The sequence below is a fragment of the Rhizophagus irregularis genome, chromosome 5 (assembly GCF_026210795.1).
Source record: "Rhizophagus irregularis chromosome 5, complete sequence".
Lineage (NCBI taxonomy): Eukaryota > Fungi > Glomeromycota > Glomeromycetes > Glomerales > Glomeraceae > Rhizophagus > Rhizophagus irregularis.
In genome coordinates, this window is record NC_089433.1 from 152,428 (window position 1) to 171,009 (window position 18,582).

The following is an 18,582-nucleotide window of genomic DNA, read 5'->3' on the forward strand; positions in this document are numbered from 1 at the left end:
ACTACATATAGATTTATTGGTAACCGTTTGAAATTAAAAAAATTATTATACAGTAAAAAGATTGGAATGCTAAAACTATGGCAAAACTCTAAAATTTTAACACTTCAAATACGATTATCTTAAAAAATTATTTGTACAATAATATAAATATCATATAAATATTATATTATTATCATATAAAAATCAATAATTTATCAGATATCCAATAAGAACCAGATAACTTATTGATATGAGTTTAAAAAAATTATTTATAATCATGTGAATATCACTGGCCTATCGGTTACTAATATATGTTCAATTTTTAAAATGATCTGCTAGTGGCATATCGGTTTATGATATTTTTCTGATTTTATCTGATATGTCACAACTCGATACCTCATCATTCGACCAGTAGTATATAAAGACTTAGGTCAAGTTAAATCTAATGTAAAACCCTGGACAGTTGATATACAACAAGAAAAGCATAATCTTTTTGTTAATTGGATTATCACAGACTAGCAATCATTTACCATTGTTGAAAATCAAAGTTTTAAAAAATTTATAGCATCTATTCAACCAAAATACAAAATTCCATCTCAACACACAATAAAAGATATGATAATGAAAAAGTTTGAAAATGCACAAATTCAAATAAAAAACTACTTTCAACTTTCAACTTCCAAAATTTCGTTAACAATGGATATGTGGATAACAATTAGTTCATTAGGTATTTTGGCAGTAACAATTCATTTTATAAAAGATAATTGGCAGTTTGATCACTTTGTATCAGATGTATTGTATATTCCTTTATCATACACAGCTTTAGCAATTAAAGATTCTATTATCAAAATTGTTTCAGAATTAAATATTGCAGATCGATTAATTGGAATTACTAGTGACAATGAAGCAAAGATGTTAGTTCTGACTTGACTGATTAAAGAAGATCTTAATTTATCAGAATTTCGCCACTATCGCTGTGCAGCACATATTTTAAACCTTGCTGTTGAAGCAGCATTTAATATAAGGTTGCTTGTCTAAACCTCTTCAAAATCCTACGATTAGTTTCGTTAAAATTTTACTATAGATAGATTTATTATAGTTTCGGCAGAGTTTTGGCAGTTTCGGCATTTATAATGAGTTTCGGCAGTTTCACCTTTCTCCAAAGTTTTGCCAGTTTTTTAATATAACTTTAACATAGTTTTGGCAGAATTTCGCTTTTTGGCAAAACGCCATCTTGCCTAAACCCCTAGGTTTTGGCAAACAACCTTAATTTAATACAAATATAGTTCCTAATTGTGCCAAAAAGTTGCGTATATTTATTAGTACAGTAAAAAATTCACCTAAACAAATGGATAAGTTAAAGGAGTTTTTTCAAGTTGAAAAAATTAAATTTAAAGTACTACTTCTAGATTGTACTATAAGATGAAACTATACATTCTATATGATAGATCGAGCATTAGAAATTAAACCTCTTTTGGCTTATTTAGTATCAAATCTTACATCATTATCAAATAATTGGCCAAATGAAGAAGAATGGAATATACTTACTATTTTAGCAGACTTATTGGCTCCTTTTGCATCAGTAATAAGAGTGATATCTGCTTTATACATGCCACCCAAATTATTTTGGACTGCCGTAATTATAAGTAAAATCCCAAATTCAATTATGGCATCCCAAATTATTTTGGCACTTTACATAGTAAATTATATATAAACTGAATGAATTATGGCATCCCAAAATAATTTGGGCAGCATGTATAATCTGCTTCTAGTTATCCAACTATTGGTGAAGTTAAATTACTTTTTGAAGGTATTAGAATGCATTTAAATCAATCTCGAGGTGAAAATTTTATTTTACAAGACCAAGTAGATGAAATGAACCATGTTTTTACAAATTATTTTAATGAAATAAGTGAGGCATTACATATTTCAGCCTTTTTTGATCCCCATTATAAAAAATTAGCATATGGTGATATCACTGATATGTCTCAAAATAATATTTTTGAACCAATTCGTAGAGTAATTGCCAATTATTAATTATCAATCTTTTTTTTTTATATTGTTTTTTGCATAATTTTTTTTTTTTTTAAAAAAAAATTTCTTCATCTCCAGAAAAACATTATAAGCAAGTTGTATATTAGATATTTGAATTCTATTTTTACCAATTTTTTTGTAGTATATTTTCTTTTTAAATACTTATTAAATATATTGTATTTATTTTCTAGATATTTTAATAAAAATTTACTGCTTTCTGTAAGAAGAAATATTTTAAAAAATAAATAAAGATAAAGCTAATTAATTATAAAAAAAAAATTAAAAACAAAAAATTTATTTATTATTATACTGTATAATTTTTATTATTTAGCAATTATAATATTTATTATTTTGAAAAAAATATATTAGTATATTAAAATATAAATTATAATGCAGCAATTCTTACTAGCATTATGCAATTTTCAAATATCTAATTCTTTAAAGGTTATACTATATTAAAATTTCCTTTATATTATGTATAGTGCTGATCTGAATTAAAATCAGTGTAACCCATAATGTAACCGTTGTAAGTCTACAATCAGTATTTGTTATATCATAAAAACTATATATAATGGTAAAATTATTAATTGTGAAATGGGATATGGAAAATTTATTGATATAGACATATAATATTGGTACATAGAATATATAATATTAATATATTTTATATATAGTTCAATTTTTTGCAATAAAGTTAATTTATATTTAAAATTGTGGTTATATTAATATGATATGAAAATACAATATTATAATATGTGTAACATTATGAACATTTCAAAAATAATACAAATACATTTAACATTATATAAATGACGTGAAATGTTTATATCGTACAGGTAGTACAACTACAATAATAATATTTAATATTTTTGAAATTCGGTCAAGTAACTGACACTAATAATGTTGATAGTTCGGAAGTATTCTCAATAATTATATGTGGAATGGACCAAAATTAATACTGGGAAATTTTCGAAAATCAAAAAAAATCAGATACTAACGCGTTTTAAAAGTATCACAAAATGGTTTACCTAAATTGATTGTTTCATAATAAAATAAATGATCATGATTTTAATGATTTTGGTGATTCCACATTAAACTTTCCAATTTTGTAACGCGATTTACAATTTTTTTTTTTCAAACGACATAATTCCGAAAGTTCTCCGAAATCACCAACTAAATGAATGTAAATAATTATTACATTAAGCTTTAATAAATGAAGCAATTTTAAAAATTTTTTTATATCACTAAAACAGGGTTTCTTTTAAGAAATTTCTCAAATAAAAAAAAAAGGGGAACTAAACTTTATTTGATTAGACAGGATCAAAATGCCAAGAAATTTTTTTAATAGATCCTCCATCAGTGTTTATGATCATATTATTCTAAATTTGACAAGCTGTATACGCGTGAAAAAAATACAGTATAAAAAAAATATATATAATATATTAGATATATTATAATTGTATTCATTTATTCATTCATTCATTATAAATTAAAATTCGGAATCAAAATAACCGAATATATGAATATTTATTTAGAAGATAACTTTATATGCATAATTCATATAAACATTTTTAAAATGGTGAAATATTTTATGTAATTTCTGGAGATTAAACTCCGTTATTCTAGAATGTGATAATAACTTTATTATTAAATGTTTGAAAAAAAAAAAATTTTTTTTTTTATTATAAACCAAAGATTTATAAAGAATAAAGATTATATAGAAGGATGATAGAGGCGCAGAAATCATAGAGAATAATATAAATAAGGAATTGTGGCGTTGATATTTTTTTGTCGTTCATGTGACGCAACTTAAGGATGAGACGCGCTACACTTGTTTTATATAATATTGATAATATACATAATATAACGTTTTCGCGATTTGATAAAGAATAACAATTCTAATTTCCTTTTTGAATAAATTTATGAATACAATTTCATTAATGAATACTTTCAAAAAAGATTAGTCTCAAACTTTAACTTTGTAAAAGAACAATATCAAAGAAATTTTCGTAGATAAATATTTATTTTAACATAACATAAAGTAAAAAAGTTAATATCATGTAAAAAAAAAAAATTTTTTTTTTTATCTTTTTCTTTTAGAAGAATGATCCAATTTCTATATCGAAAAGTCAAGCATATATGTGATATTTACAAAAAGTAAAGCATAACTAACTGTTTTTTCTACGTAGAATAGAACAAAAATAATTTAATAACTGCATCAATGGAAAAAATCTTCCCGGGTTACGGCTTTATTTTAAGCATTTAATATTCATGGAACATATTCATCGAATTAACTGAAATTCTAAAAATAATGGATTGTCAATTAATGACGATCAATGATCAGATGACTATTTTTATCCGTTGTCATGCATAACAAATTTTTCGAAAGAACATCACAAATTTTTTTTTTTAAAAAAATTGTTTCTATAAAGAAGCATTTTTGTTTTTGTCACATTTGAATATTTTTCCCATGAAAGACTTTTTCTTCTTTTTTTTTCTATTCATTTGGAAAATCTTAAAATTCTAATCAAAGGGATTGTTTTTTTCTTTAAAGGTCATAAGACTAAATAAGGTATTGATTTATTCGGTTTCTTTTACCAGAAAATTATCGCACATGCTATTAATATGTTATAGATTATTGATATTCAAAACAAATATAATTTAATTGTTTTTTCATTATTTAAAAAGTTTCAATCTTTAATATTATTTCCTTTCTCGTAATTTCAAAATATAAACACTTTCTAAATTAATTATTTCAGTTTCTGTATAGAATGGTTTCACAATAAAAAAATATGTATGACAACTTCTAAATGAAAGGGGTAATATATTACCAAATGGGGAAGTTACTGTGGAAGTTACTTAAAGTAATGATGTCTGTCACGTGATTATTATTTCTTTGTTCCATACTTTCCATTCTTAATGATAAATGAGTTAATGATGATATATGCTTACTGCAATATGTTATTTTAAGTATAATTAATGGTCATTCTATGTACAACTTTGTATGATTTTTGGGCTGTATGATAGATTACGTATATTTTTTTTGAACAAAACCTCAGATCAATATTTAATTACGAATTGAATTTGCCAAGAATCGGTATGATTCATCAATAGAATATGTTAAGTGACTTTCGGAAATCAAATTACGATTATCAAGCATGCCACTTACAGCCGTCTTAGAGACGGTACTCCCTCTGTCCCCTTTACAAAAGGTCTTCAAGCACCGGACGGGTAATAAAGGATGGGGGAATGATATACACTACCCGGAAAAAAGTAAGTAAGCAACCGTAAATTACAATAATCGTTACGAAAATATCCTTCTATATGTCTTTTGTGTAATAAGTAAAGTTAATCATCTAGTTGAATTGTATTTGTTCTAAAAATTACATGAATTTTTGGTTGAAAATATTTTATGATTTATCAAATAAATCAGATTTTAAATGGAATTATTTGAGTATAACGTAACATTAAAAAAATTTTGTTTTACCTTTTAACTTTTAGCATATTATTACGAAATATCATCAAAATCAATGAAATGATCGACAAGTTATAATCATTTGACCGATCATTTATCGATCATTAAATTCGGCCCAATTTTTTTTATGAAAACTTATTTTGATTATTATTTCTAACTTTTTTTTATTGAAACCAGAACTCAAGCTCATAATTTGGGCGCTTTGCAGTAGAAAGGGACGAAACTACTAAAAAAAAAAATAAAAAATGAGTTAATATAAAATCTGAACAAATTATAGCATTTAGAATATTTTTGGCATATAAAAGAAAATTTGAATTTTTTCAGTAGTTTCGTCCTTTTTTACTGCAAAGCGCCCATTTGTTCTTTAGTTAATATCTTGTAAAAAACTAATAGGTGCAAGTCATCCTTGTTAAATGTGTGTAACTTACAGACTATTTCGCTGATTTTGAAGATACTTTGCAATAATATGCTAAAATTTCGATAAATAGTTTATTTAAAAATGAATCGTAATAAAGCAAAATTTTTTAATGTTATATTATACCTAACTATTTGCCGTTAAAAATCTGATTTATTTAATAAATTATAAAATATTACAATCAATTTTCTTCAGAAGCTCATGTAATTTTTAGAGTAGGTGCAATTCATCAACTTTACTTATTACACAAAGGACAGGTTAATTATTAAAAAAAAAAATTTATATAAAAAGGATATTTTCATAACGATTATTGAAATTTACTGACTTTTTTCCGGGTAGTATATATATATATTGTATATATATACGCAACATCAAATACACAATAAATAAATTTTTTTTTTATGGCCAAGATTAAATACTTTTTATTATTATTGTCGAAACTTGAATATTTTTTTTTATTGGAAAAATTATTCTGTTACATGAAAATATGTGAATTTTGAAAGAAAATAATGGAAATAATTCAGAGATATTAAAGTGATATTAAGGTGGGAATTACATTAATCTTAATAAGAAACTTGATAGAATTTAATATAACAATCACAAGAAAAAATTTGACCTGTTGAATGTTGATGACATTTGCTGACATACTGTAGTATTGATTAGTTGGTTCACGTCCAGGTCACAAAACTGGTTGCGTAACTTATATATTTGTAAAAAAAAAAGATTCTTTTCTATCTTGTCTATTTGTAATAAGTAAATTTCAATAAATTGAAAATTTTAGGCGTAAATTGAAAATGGGTCTTCCCATAACAATGGAATTGATATACGATGCCTGTTGAAATTGTTGGTACCACAAATTACTCTTTGTCTTCGAAATAAATCTAAATTCAAAGTCTATCGGATCGACGACCTCAAGTAAATTATAAATCCCACACTTTGATGGATTCTAACTTACATTGTGATCAAATTATTACTAAAGAACTGTTAAATATACAGCACGTAAAATTGGAGAAACCTTTTATGGTGTCGAAGGGTCGAAAGAAATAGTACTCGAGAGCACCTGATATTGATGAGTTATAAAAAATTTAGCAAACGTGATAACGTGATATAACGTAATTTTTTTTTCGTCTTTCTGCCATCTTTGTCAACAGTACCGAATACTCACACGTTGTTACCGATAAAGTCGTAATAAATTTAGTTAATGCGAGTGTACGCGATTTTTCTTTACACAATAATACAATAATATCGAATATTCCAAACCTATATTGATTTTTTTCATTGTCATGGTAACCAAGAAAAGGTAATTTTCTGTTATATTTTTTATTTGTTTCGCTAATATCTCATTATCCTACCTTGCAGAATCTCTGAAGAAACATATTGAGAAAGTTGTCAAGGCGAACTTAGACGTGAAGTACGTGAAGTACGTGAAGTGAAAAAAGTACGTTCCGGGTCAATCGTAAAACATGTTGAATTTCTTGATTTATCTAATATAAATTAAGCAAAATTTTGATAAATTTACTACATTATGGTAAAAAAATGAATTTTCATAAAAATTTATTATATTATGGTTTTTTTTTCCCGAGAAAAAATGTACTATTTATAAACACTAGTACACAACGTATAATATTCCTCTTTTATTAAAATATGTACTTTTTTTTTATTGTGACCTAATCTAAAAAAATGAGTGAAATATCGGGGTCTTGTTCCATTCGTAATGAATGACTGAAGCTTATAGTACAACTTTGTACGTTTACATATTAAAATTTCCAAAGAACTTAAAAATATTATAATAATTATAGCAAAAAAAAATATCATACCTTATTAAAATCAGTGATTCAGTATTAGCATTTTCCGATTTTTTCGTGCCAAAAAAAATTTTTTTGACCACACCAAATAAACCAAATTCCAATCGGTTCAATTAAGTCAAAAATAAAAATCAGAGTCACTGACCACAGCCAGACGCCGATCTTGACATTCACACACCTTTTAAATCTGACTAATGAACAAAGTACCGTTATCATCGTCAAACATTACGTCTTTTCTGTGTCACTAGCTGTACATTCGCGAATGATCATCCCATGATTGCTGCCTAAACCTTTTTTGACTAGTTTCGGACCTAAACCCACAACCTTTTAAGTGTCGGTATCCCAAATTATAAATTTTATTTCAACATTTACCAATTGACATTATCTTACTAATTGACGTTAACTAATTGACATAATAAGTTTGAACATTTTTTCCCTAATAGTTTGTGTAAATACCGAAATTATATACAATGACCTTTGATCTGCAACAAATTATATTACCTATTGGCTATTGCTCTAACGACCCATAAAGGTCATAATATAAATTGAATTTAGACTTTAGAGTTTAAGACGAAATGACGAATAACATTTAGGGATTTACCTTACCTTTACATTTTTACAATTTTAACTGGTTTAGCAACATCTTTGGTCTAGCCTTTTAATATTTTCTGCCATAATTTCTATAAATGCCTATTTTTGGTTTGTTTACTGGTACACCAACCAAATTATTAAATTTTCCGCTGTGATATTGAATGTATAATGCAAGTCTCTGTAGAATTATAGTATTTATAGTATTTCCACTATTTGGTTTCATTTCCACTATTGGTATCATTTCCACTATTGATATTATTTCCACTATTGGAATCATTTCCACTATTGGTATCTAATCATTTGATATCATAAATGTTCACGATTGAATTGTTGATCTTTTGGTTAACATAACATTGTGATTTACATTCTTATGATCAATAAAAAATGATAATCTTAAAAAATCCTGCAAAGAGATTGACAAATTTTAAGAATAAATTATATTAATTAATAGTAATAAATAATAATAATAATAATAATAGTAATAGTAGTAATAATAGTAGTAGTAATAATAGTAGTAGTAATAATAGTAGTAGTAATAATAGTAGTAGTAATAGTAGTAGTAGTAATAATAGTAGTAATAATAGTAGTAGTAATAATAATAATAATAATAGTAGTAGTAGTAGTAGTAGTAACTATTATTATTATTATTATTATTATTATTAAAATTGAAAAAATGACAAACCCACCACTAACATACCTCTTGAAACATTGGTCCTCATTATTAACTAGTCGGGATTTCGTGATTTCAAATACCATCCACTTCTCAACCCTTGATAAACTAATACGCACAATGTTACAATGTCTCTTCCTCTTCACTCAAGTTATTTGTTGGCATTCCGTCATGGCGAATAATTTTGGTTAACTTACTTGGCCGCTTTTGGCTTGGTCGTTCAAATCTTGGCCAAACCAATTTTGTTTATTTGTTATTATTAGCTTCTCAGCATTGACACTTGAATGATTAGTCGCTTTATCTTGGCAACTTGGTTTTGAATAAAAGTTTCGTCAAGCGGCGTAAAGAAACTAAGAACTTAATTTTCTTTATATTAAATTAGTTTGATAAAATTTTTTTTTAAAAAAAAAAAGTAAGAAAGAAAATGAGAATAAAAGAATAAAAATAATACATTTGTCATAGTACAAAATATTGGTTTTGGAAAATTATTCGGTAAAATAAAATTGGACGTACTATTTTAGGAAAATAAAGAACACAATATCACGTGATTAGCGGGAAAAATCTTTTAAAAATCTTTATAAAAAATTTTTTATAATAACAATAGAAAAAAAAAAGAAAAATTCAAAATAAAAAAAAAATTTAAATTAAAAAAGTGTTAAAATAAAAAAAAAATTTTTTTTTTTTTTTTATATGTTGTTTCGAGATTGCATTCTTTTCTCAGGAGAAGATATTATAATGAATTAAAATGGGAGTAATGTTTAACGCGTTTCATCCCATTTAGTTTATCTAATAATGTGAATCATTCAAAAACGTTCAACACCTTCACACGAGAAAGAAACTTTAAAAACTTGTTATTGACTGTAAAAGAACAAAGGATACTAAATTCAATCAACTGAATAAATTTGATTGGTGCATGAATTACATAAAAATATGATCGCGTATGTGAATATCGCATATAAATAATACAAAAAAAGACATTTCACGCCAAATGTACAAAGTTTTTCGGAGATTCCGGAGATTATAAAGTTTTATAAAGTAAAAAAAAAATTTTTTTCAATCAAAGTGATAATTAATGAATCTTGATTTTTAACGCGCTATGGCGCATCTCAAATATTTAAGTGAGCAACATTTTTAAATGAACATCTTATTATAGTTAATTTTTTTCCATTTCCTTTAGGTTATTTGTTTCGCGAAACATGGAAATGTAGGGTGAATTTGATATTAATTACCTCATTCTCAATTTATGATATAAATAAATGCCGTCAAAATGATTTGATCTTTTTTGTTTTTGAAACGTTTTAATATAAATATGTCAAGTAAGAAAAAAAATTATGTACAGGTTATATGTTACGTGATAATCTAAAATATACATCCTTTATTATAAATTTTTTTTTTAATGAAGTGGGAAAAAAAACCTGAAAGAATAAAAGAATATATATGTACATATACGGTGAAACTTTACTCTAAAGATCACGATGCGGTAAACACCATTACGGAGAATTAACGCCGTATATGTACCAATAAGGATTTAACATATCCATAAAATGAACAATATAAAAAAACTTTGATAAGATGAACCATGTACATATATAAATATATAATATATAAATATTATATATATATAATAAAAATATATATTTTATATAATATTTGAATATTTACTTTATTTTCATCGAAAGGAATTGAATTGCTAAAATCATCCGTTCCGTTACCTTTTTATCTTTTTTTTTTTAAAAAAAAAATTTATCATCATAACCTAAACTTTATCAAGAAAAATATACTACTATAAAAAAATTATATGAAATATGTATTACTTTAAATAGATTGTGGCACAGCAATATTCGGTTAAGGCTGAAATGAGTAGCGCTAAGAATATCAATTATTAGGATGAATTTGGTTAGCGTTGTACGAGCGCAGTTGATTTGTATCATATTAGTTATACCTTTTAACAATGAAAAAATACTTAATTAATTCTTTTTTAAAAATAAAAGGGTAACAATATGAATCACGTGATATAGTTCGCTTCTCATAATTTTTTCATATGTACAATGAAAACATTTCCTAATTGGGACCCGAAGAAATCATGTGAAATGGTTATTCGTTCATGCTTAATTGGCGTGTTTCACATGCGCAGCTTACGCAGCTTTTTTTTTTTAAAAAAAAATACTTACAATGAAAAATTCCTAAATTATTTGAGATAAAAAATAATCAAACTATTTTAAAAAAAAAAGCCACGTAAAAAAATTAATAAAAACAAAGTATCGTATACGGTTTACAACATTTATTTTTATTTTTTAAGTTAATTTCCGGGATCGACCGGGAATTCCGATCGGAATGCAAAAAATGCAAGCAATTTAATTATTTTTTTCAACGATCATCTAATGTCATACAAAAAAAAAAAAAAGATTTCCGCGTTTTCCGTACACATGCTTTCAAAATGTTTCAGATTAAAATTTCCAAGAATTTTCTCATAAAAAAATCCTCATAGACAATTTTAAATGTGAAACATTATTGAAGGAGTCCAGAAAAAACGTGAAAATTCCATTAATGAATTCTCAAATTTCTATCATAAAAAATTCTTTGATAAACCTCCATTGTATTATTTCCACTTTTTATCATTAAAAAGTTTCAAGAATTTGATTATATCATAATTACAATTTTTTTATATAATCATAATTATTCATAATTATGAAGATTACATAATTACAGGAGATAATTACAGGAGAAAAAAAAAAAAAAAATTTCCCTAAATCAAAAGTAATTTAGGTTAGAACATTGTATTGAAAAAACTTTGTTATGTTTACATGTAAAAAAAACAATTAATTTATTTATTATTTTTTTTTTTTTTTTTTCTGCCAAGAAATGCATAAAAATACCGCTTAAACCAAGTTTTTTTTCTAAAAAGAAACGCACGAGAAAATCCACGTGAAAAAAAAAAATTAAAAAAATCGTGATAATCAGGAAATATGATGTGCTTATTATCTAATTCACTACAAAACAAATTTTTTTCATTTTTTTTTCTATATTTAATTTATTTTACCTGGTAAAAAAAAAAAACCAGGTGTAATAAAATTTGTTGTACTATGGAAATTTCTATCTAATTGTTCTATGGGATGTTGATCAATTTTATTACCGTTTTTGGAAATTTATTTTACAAAAAAAAAGATAACCGTGAGGATTGACGTGAGGATTGCCAGTGAAAGATTACCGTTACTTTTTATCTTATTTTTCATAACATCACATTTTAGTAAGAAAGAAATTCTATCATCCATTAAATTAACAAGTTAACGATTGTTATAATAATCAAAGCCCCAAGACGGAATTAATACTCCAAAGAACCAATAAAATAGAATTAAAAAAATTTTAAAAAAAAAACCAATTTGAATTCAATTTTTAACGATCATTTCCTGTTTGTAAAACAATGGAAAAAATCAAAAAACTTAAATTGCTGCATTTCCGAAAAAGAGAAAATATCAATATCCTATTCCGGTTTAGTTTTCTAGAAATAGAAAACAACCAATTTTTGATTAATTTGCTGCGCACAATGACATATTGGGCTGGGTAATTTAATTCCGGGAAAGATCTACAAACAAAAAAAAAACCTTAACACGAGAATGAAAAAACATGACAACATTTAAGATCACGTGAAGCTTTCTTAGCGTTCTTAGCGGGCGTCGGTATTTTTTCTCCTTTTTTCATTGAAAAAATTAAAAATTTTAATCAGATGATTATCTCTTATTGTTATCTTTATATTGTTTTATAATATTTATTTATTATTTTTTTTTTTTAACAAAGAAAAGAGAATTTGCTAAAATCATTGATCAAATAATTTTCAATTCATTAAAATAAATCAGATTTTTTTTTTAGTAGTAGATTCCGGAACATGTATTCCGTAGTTTCCCGCATGAAGGTCAGAGGGATTTTTTTTTTTTTTTTAAGAAAAAAGGATCTATTTTTAAAATTAAAGAGTAAAAAATAAATTTCAGACCAATTCATTTTTGGAAATTAAGTTTATAAATCTTAATTCTTGATCCGAAAATATCAACAAATCATTTTAATAAATTCGGAAAATTTTATAAACTCATTGTCTGCCCAAAAAAAGGTTGTCGATCATAACAAAAAAAATGGTTGATCTTCAGAATTTTTTTCATTTTTGTAAATGAATTTCCAATTTAAAGTAATAAACGCAGTAAAAAAATATAGTAAGTAACAAAAAAAATTATTTCAAACCTGTCAATTTCTTTTTTTTTTTTTCAAAAATAAAATTTTTTTTTTTTTTTTTTTAGAAATGGTTTAAGTTAAATGATGTCATCATTTTTTAATAAAATTAGAAAAAATTTTTTTTTGGGCGGAAACAAATTATAATTGGAAAACTAATACCAAAACATTTTTTTGTATATAAAAATCAATACTTAATAAATTGAGACTAACTTCAATATTTATTGTTATCAAATTTTAGCCAAATGGCTAAAAATAAAAAAGAATAATTGAAGGAATTTTTTTTTTTTTTCGCTAAAAATTTCATAAAATTTGTTATTGTTTTTTTATTGTTGTACGAATTAAATTAACCATTAAAAAATTAGTCAAAAAGAGTAAAATTATGTGACAAACAATTTTCTCAATTAAAATTTATCAAACCTACTCCGGTTATATATAACATAACTATTACAATACAACATAACGATAATAATACAACTTTTATATAACATAACTATTATAATACAACTATACAACTATACACAACTATACACAACTAACTATACACAACTTATACACAACTTATACACAATTATATAACGCAGCTACAGTATATACACAACGGTTTTTTTTTTAAATAAAAATAAAAATAAAGCCACAAACGATCGGATAAAAAGGGTTTTCAAAGAAAAAAATGAATCATTTATAATCATTTAATATAAGGAAATAAGGAAAAATATAAGGTAATGCGTTATTATTGATTAGATGTTTTATTATTATTATTATTTTTTTTTTTTAAAAAAAAAAAATTTAAAATTAAATACACAACATATTAAAATTATAATTTATTGGTAAAAATAAAATAATTTTCATTTCCAAAATAAGATTCTTTAAAAAAATATTCCTCGAATAAAACAAATTTATTATATTTATTATGTATGTTTATAGTAATTATAGCAACAAATTAAAATCAATTTTGATGTTTCAAAATTTGAATATTTTAAAATATTTTTTTGAAATAACCAATATATTGAATATATTAAATATCGAATATATTGAATATTGAATATATTGAATATATTTAGCATTTTGAGTATATTGAGTATTTTGAGTATATTGAGTATTTTGAGTATATTGAGTATTTTGAGTATTTTGGGTATTTTGAATATCCAGTCAAATCATTTTCCAAAAAGTATTCTTCATTTGCTTCGAAATCAATAATATAAACCTGTTAAAAAACAGGTTATTATTATTTATTATAACCGTAGATTAAAAAAATTAACACATTTTATGAAACATAGTAAACATGAACAACAAAATATTAATTATTAATAAACATGAATAACGAACCATTTTTTTAAATTATTATTAAATATGAATAAAGTCTTTATTGGAGAAAAAAAAATTAATCCCAGATCAATTCAATTTATGTAAATGATAAAAAAAAATATACAATTTATATACGAAAATAAAAATATGAAAAAAAAATGTATGTATAAAAAATGAAATAAAAAAAAAGAAGAAAAATAAAGGAAAAAGAAGAAAAATACAGAAGAAAAAAAAAAAAGATTTATTTTATATATTACAGATTTTGCTTTTGCCAAAAAAGAATACGAAATACGAAAAAGAATTTACAAATAAACTTGAAAATCGTGAAATAATCTTAAAACTTATTACAATATATATATATATATATATATATAATTCGAAAGGGAGAAAATGAAAAAATCTATATATTAACAAGAAGAGAAATCATAAAAAAAAAAGAAATTAAAATTCGACGTATTATAAATTTCTATATCGTAAATTTTTAACGAAAATCTTATTTCTAAAGTAAATAATGTTGGTTATTATTGATCGCGTTTTGGTTATCCTCGTACGAAATAAATTGTTGTGGATATTCGGGATATCCATTATTTAAATTAAAATTGTTATAATTATCAAAATATATCAAAAGATCTAATGGATTATTAAAAGGTGATGGTAATTCATTAGAAGCTTCTGATACACATTGTGGAAATAAATCTGGTGATTCGACAAATTCCGGCATTGGTGACGATGAAGATGATGAATATGATGATAATGAAGAAGACCCGGGTGAAAGCAATTGAGGTGAAGCTAATTGTGGGGGAGATGGAAGTAATTGTGGTGAAAGTATTTGTGGTGAAAGTATTTGTGGTGTAATTTTTTGTTCTGTACCATTATTATTATTATTATTATTATTGTTATTTGAATTTATCAAATTTGTTGAGTTTTCTATTGAATCATTATTATCATCATTATTCGTCGTATCTCCTAGAAAATTGGTTACACTAAAAGTATTTAACATTGAACTATCAACAACTACACTATTCTCGCTAAAAACGTGCGATTTAAATATTTGTCTTTTCTTTGGCTGAAATCTATAACCGGGATATAATTCTTGATGAAGTATTACTGCTTGCAATGCGAGGATATCATAGCGTTCTTTAACTTCCGCGGAGATGTTGGTCCATAATTGTTTGCTTTGACGACATATGTCTGGCATTGCGTATCTGTAACCTAACTTTCTTAGTTCAAGCATATAACAATTCTTGAACAGAAAGTAGGAGTTCGGCGGTCTCGGAGGTACCACTTGCTTGCGAGGCTTCCTTCTTGTACTAATCAATTCAGTTACAGTGTATTTTGGATTATAAACACAATCTAAATCTAAATTTTCTGGAATACATTTATGATTTTTTGTAGAAGAAACTGTTGAAGAAGTTGAAGAAACCGAAGAAGTTGGTAATGAAGAAGGACGATAGACGGAGTTGAGACCATTTTGTTGTTTGCTAAGTTCTTCAATGGCAACTTGAAAGGCTTTGGATTTTCCCATTTTTGTCATTTTTTTTTTTATTTTTTTTTGATTGAACGAATTTAACAAAGTATAAACGAGTAAAAGAAGAAAAAAAAATATCGAGTTTATAAACGAACTAAAGCTAAAAATTTTTATATTTTAACGAGTAAAAAAAAAATTTATCGAGTTTATAAACGAACTAATTTGAAAATTTTGTATTTGGTATTTTTTTTTTCCTTGCAACAAAAATTTCATCCTTATTTATATTTAAAATTTCTGATAATAATGTATGTATTCAATTGTGAAACATAATTATTAAATTTGGTATAGTGTATGATGATTATTGTGATTATTGTGATTATTAAAGATTATATATATACTTTATAATTTATTTATTGTCCCTTTGTCCTGAGTTAAAATACTAAAAAATTTATCGGAATGATTTTCTGACTCAGTTCCTAATACTGTATAAATTAAGAAGTTTTAATTTAATTTCATTTATGCAAATTTAATATGCAAATAAAATATACAAAATAATATACAATAGAATAAGAATTGATTATTTAATTTATATGATAATCGCAAAAAAAAAAAATAAAAAAATAAAAAAAAAAATATATACATTTATTTTTTTTTCAAAAGAGTATCACAAGATGTGTTTTTTCACTTCTTCACGGAAAAACAACAAAAATTCGTGTGAAACTGTTTCTAAATTTATTTTTTTTTTTATCTGATAAGAATTTTGCTTTTTACTTTCATTTATTTTATTTTATTTTATTTTTTTTCTTTAGGTAAAGATAAAAGAGATTTCTTTTTTCGTTGAAAACCGGAAAATTGGCGTCTTGGGATCATGTTTGATAAAAAAAAAAAGTAGAAAAGAAAGAATTTAAAGAATTTACTAAGAAAACTTGCACACATTTACACATCATATGCATTAATGTGTACATATTCGGAATAGCCGTGATTTAAAATAAAATCTTTTATAAAAGTTTATAAACACGTAAGATTATAAAATATTGATATTATATTTATTTTGTACGTGATTAAGTGATTTATATTACTGGTAAACTGAAACGATACCGTATCCAAAGTACCCATTAAATTTCTATCGGTTTTAAAGGTCCGTATTACACTTATATTAAGTATATACCATATTTTAAGTATAAGGAACCAAAATCGGTTATCCTTGTCCGTAAGTATAATGAATATATAATATATATTTATTTTTAATTTCATATAATTTTCAAGTTTTAAATTTCCATATTAGTTAATAAGATAATTAGAACTAATAATATTCGAGACTGAAATGCACATCTAATACTTTAGTAAATTTATAAGTAAAAAGGTAAAAAGAATTTTTAAAAAATTATATTTAGAATTTATAAGAATCAAAATTGGACATAAAATTAACCTAATTAAAAAAAATCATTAAATTTCAACGTGAAATTGACTTTTTTCCAAAAATAGAATTTCATCAATGATATTCTGTTTAAAAAATTTACTAGTTTGCCTTTTTTGATATCAAGAAATATAAGTAAATTTAGTTCGATATCACATGATCGACACTAAGAACAATTTATTTCATTGTTTCAAATAAAATAGTTCAAACATTTTCGTCATTCTACAAAAAAAACGAAACCAATTTCACATGATATATTATGATATATTAAATGGCGCATGCGCAGTAAATCAAGGGACCAGTTCAATATATTATTATAATATTTTTACTTGTTAGAAAACTTTAATTTGTACATTATTATTACATGTAATCATTATTATTAAAAATTCTTGAAGCAGACGCCAATCCCTCATGTAATGAAATGATCTTCTTTACCATATTAATCGATTGTACAAACAAGACGCATGGTCTAATTAAATGATGCATTTATACCGGAATCCTCATTTCCGACATGCGTTTTAAAATGATTTACTTATTTTACTTATTTACCGAATTTATCAATTTTTTTAAACCGAAACTGTATTTTTTGACTAATGTTTGACTATTAATATTATTGAATTTTTTTTTTTTTAACCAAAGGGATTCTCTTATTTCGGAATAATGATTGCGTTTCATAAAAATTTTTTTTTCATTAATAAAGAAAAACATATAACAAATAAAATATAAATATGTAATGTATGTCATAAATTTTTTCATTATTTCAAAGAGATTTCATCCTCACTTCGGAATCAAAAGTACGTCATGCAAAGTGACCATAAAACCATCTTATAATAGCAATAATGTCGTAATAATTAATGCGCATGATTATGATAGTACAGAAGAATGATTATTTCGACAATTTATTATTGTTGAAGAAAGATGATACAAGTAGGTCAGATGAAAGGGTCCATTATGTGATCACGCACATGATCACATGAGTAATCATTGATATATAGATAATAAATATGTTGTACATAACCCACATAACCCACATAACCCAGCATGACCCAACATAACTCACATAACTCGACGGTTAATATTTTTTATATGCAACACAGTACGATAATATTAATAAGTTGAAATTTAGCCAGACAAATTATTTATTGCAATTTATAGTAATTAATAAAAAAGCGTTGAAGCAACTTTATTTTTTATAATTTCTT

The 18,582-nt window shown here is 24.5% G+C and overlaps 2 protein-coding genes across 2 annotated transcripts; one reads left to right on the forward strand and one right to left on the reverse strand.

Annotated features, from left to right (window-relative positions):
• Positions 1-1,797: 1,797 nt before the first annotated feature.
• OCT59_024610 (uncharacterized protein) lies at positions 1,798-2,016 on the forward strand (the record flags this gene model as incomplete). The annotated part of the gene is made up of 1 exon (XM_066132780.1): positions 1,798-2,016. The coding sequence occupies one exon, from the start codon at positions 1,798-1,800 to the stop codon at positions 2,014-2,016; it is 219 nt and encodes a 72-aa protein (XP_065991555.1).
• Positions 2,017-14,994: 12,978 nt separating this feature from the next.
• OCT59_024611 (uncharacterized protein) lies at positions 14,995-16,029 on the reverse strand (the record flags this gene model as incomplete). Its single annotated transcript, XM_025318167.2, has 1 exon — positions 14,995-16,029. The coding sequence occupies one exon, from the start codon at positions 16,027-16,029 to the stop codon at positions 14,995-14,997; it is 1,035 nt and encodes a 344-aa protein (XP_025176760.1).
• Between the last annotated feature and the right edge of the window lie 2,553 nt (positions 16,030-18,582).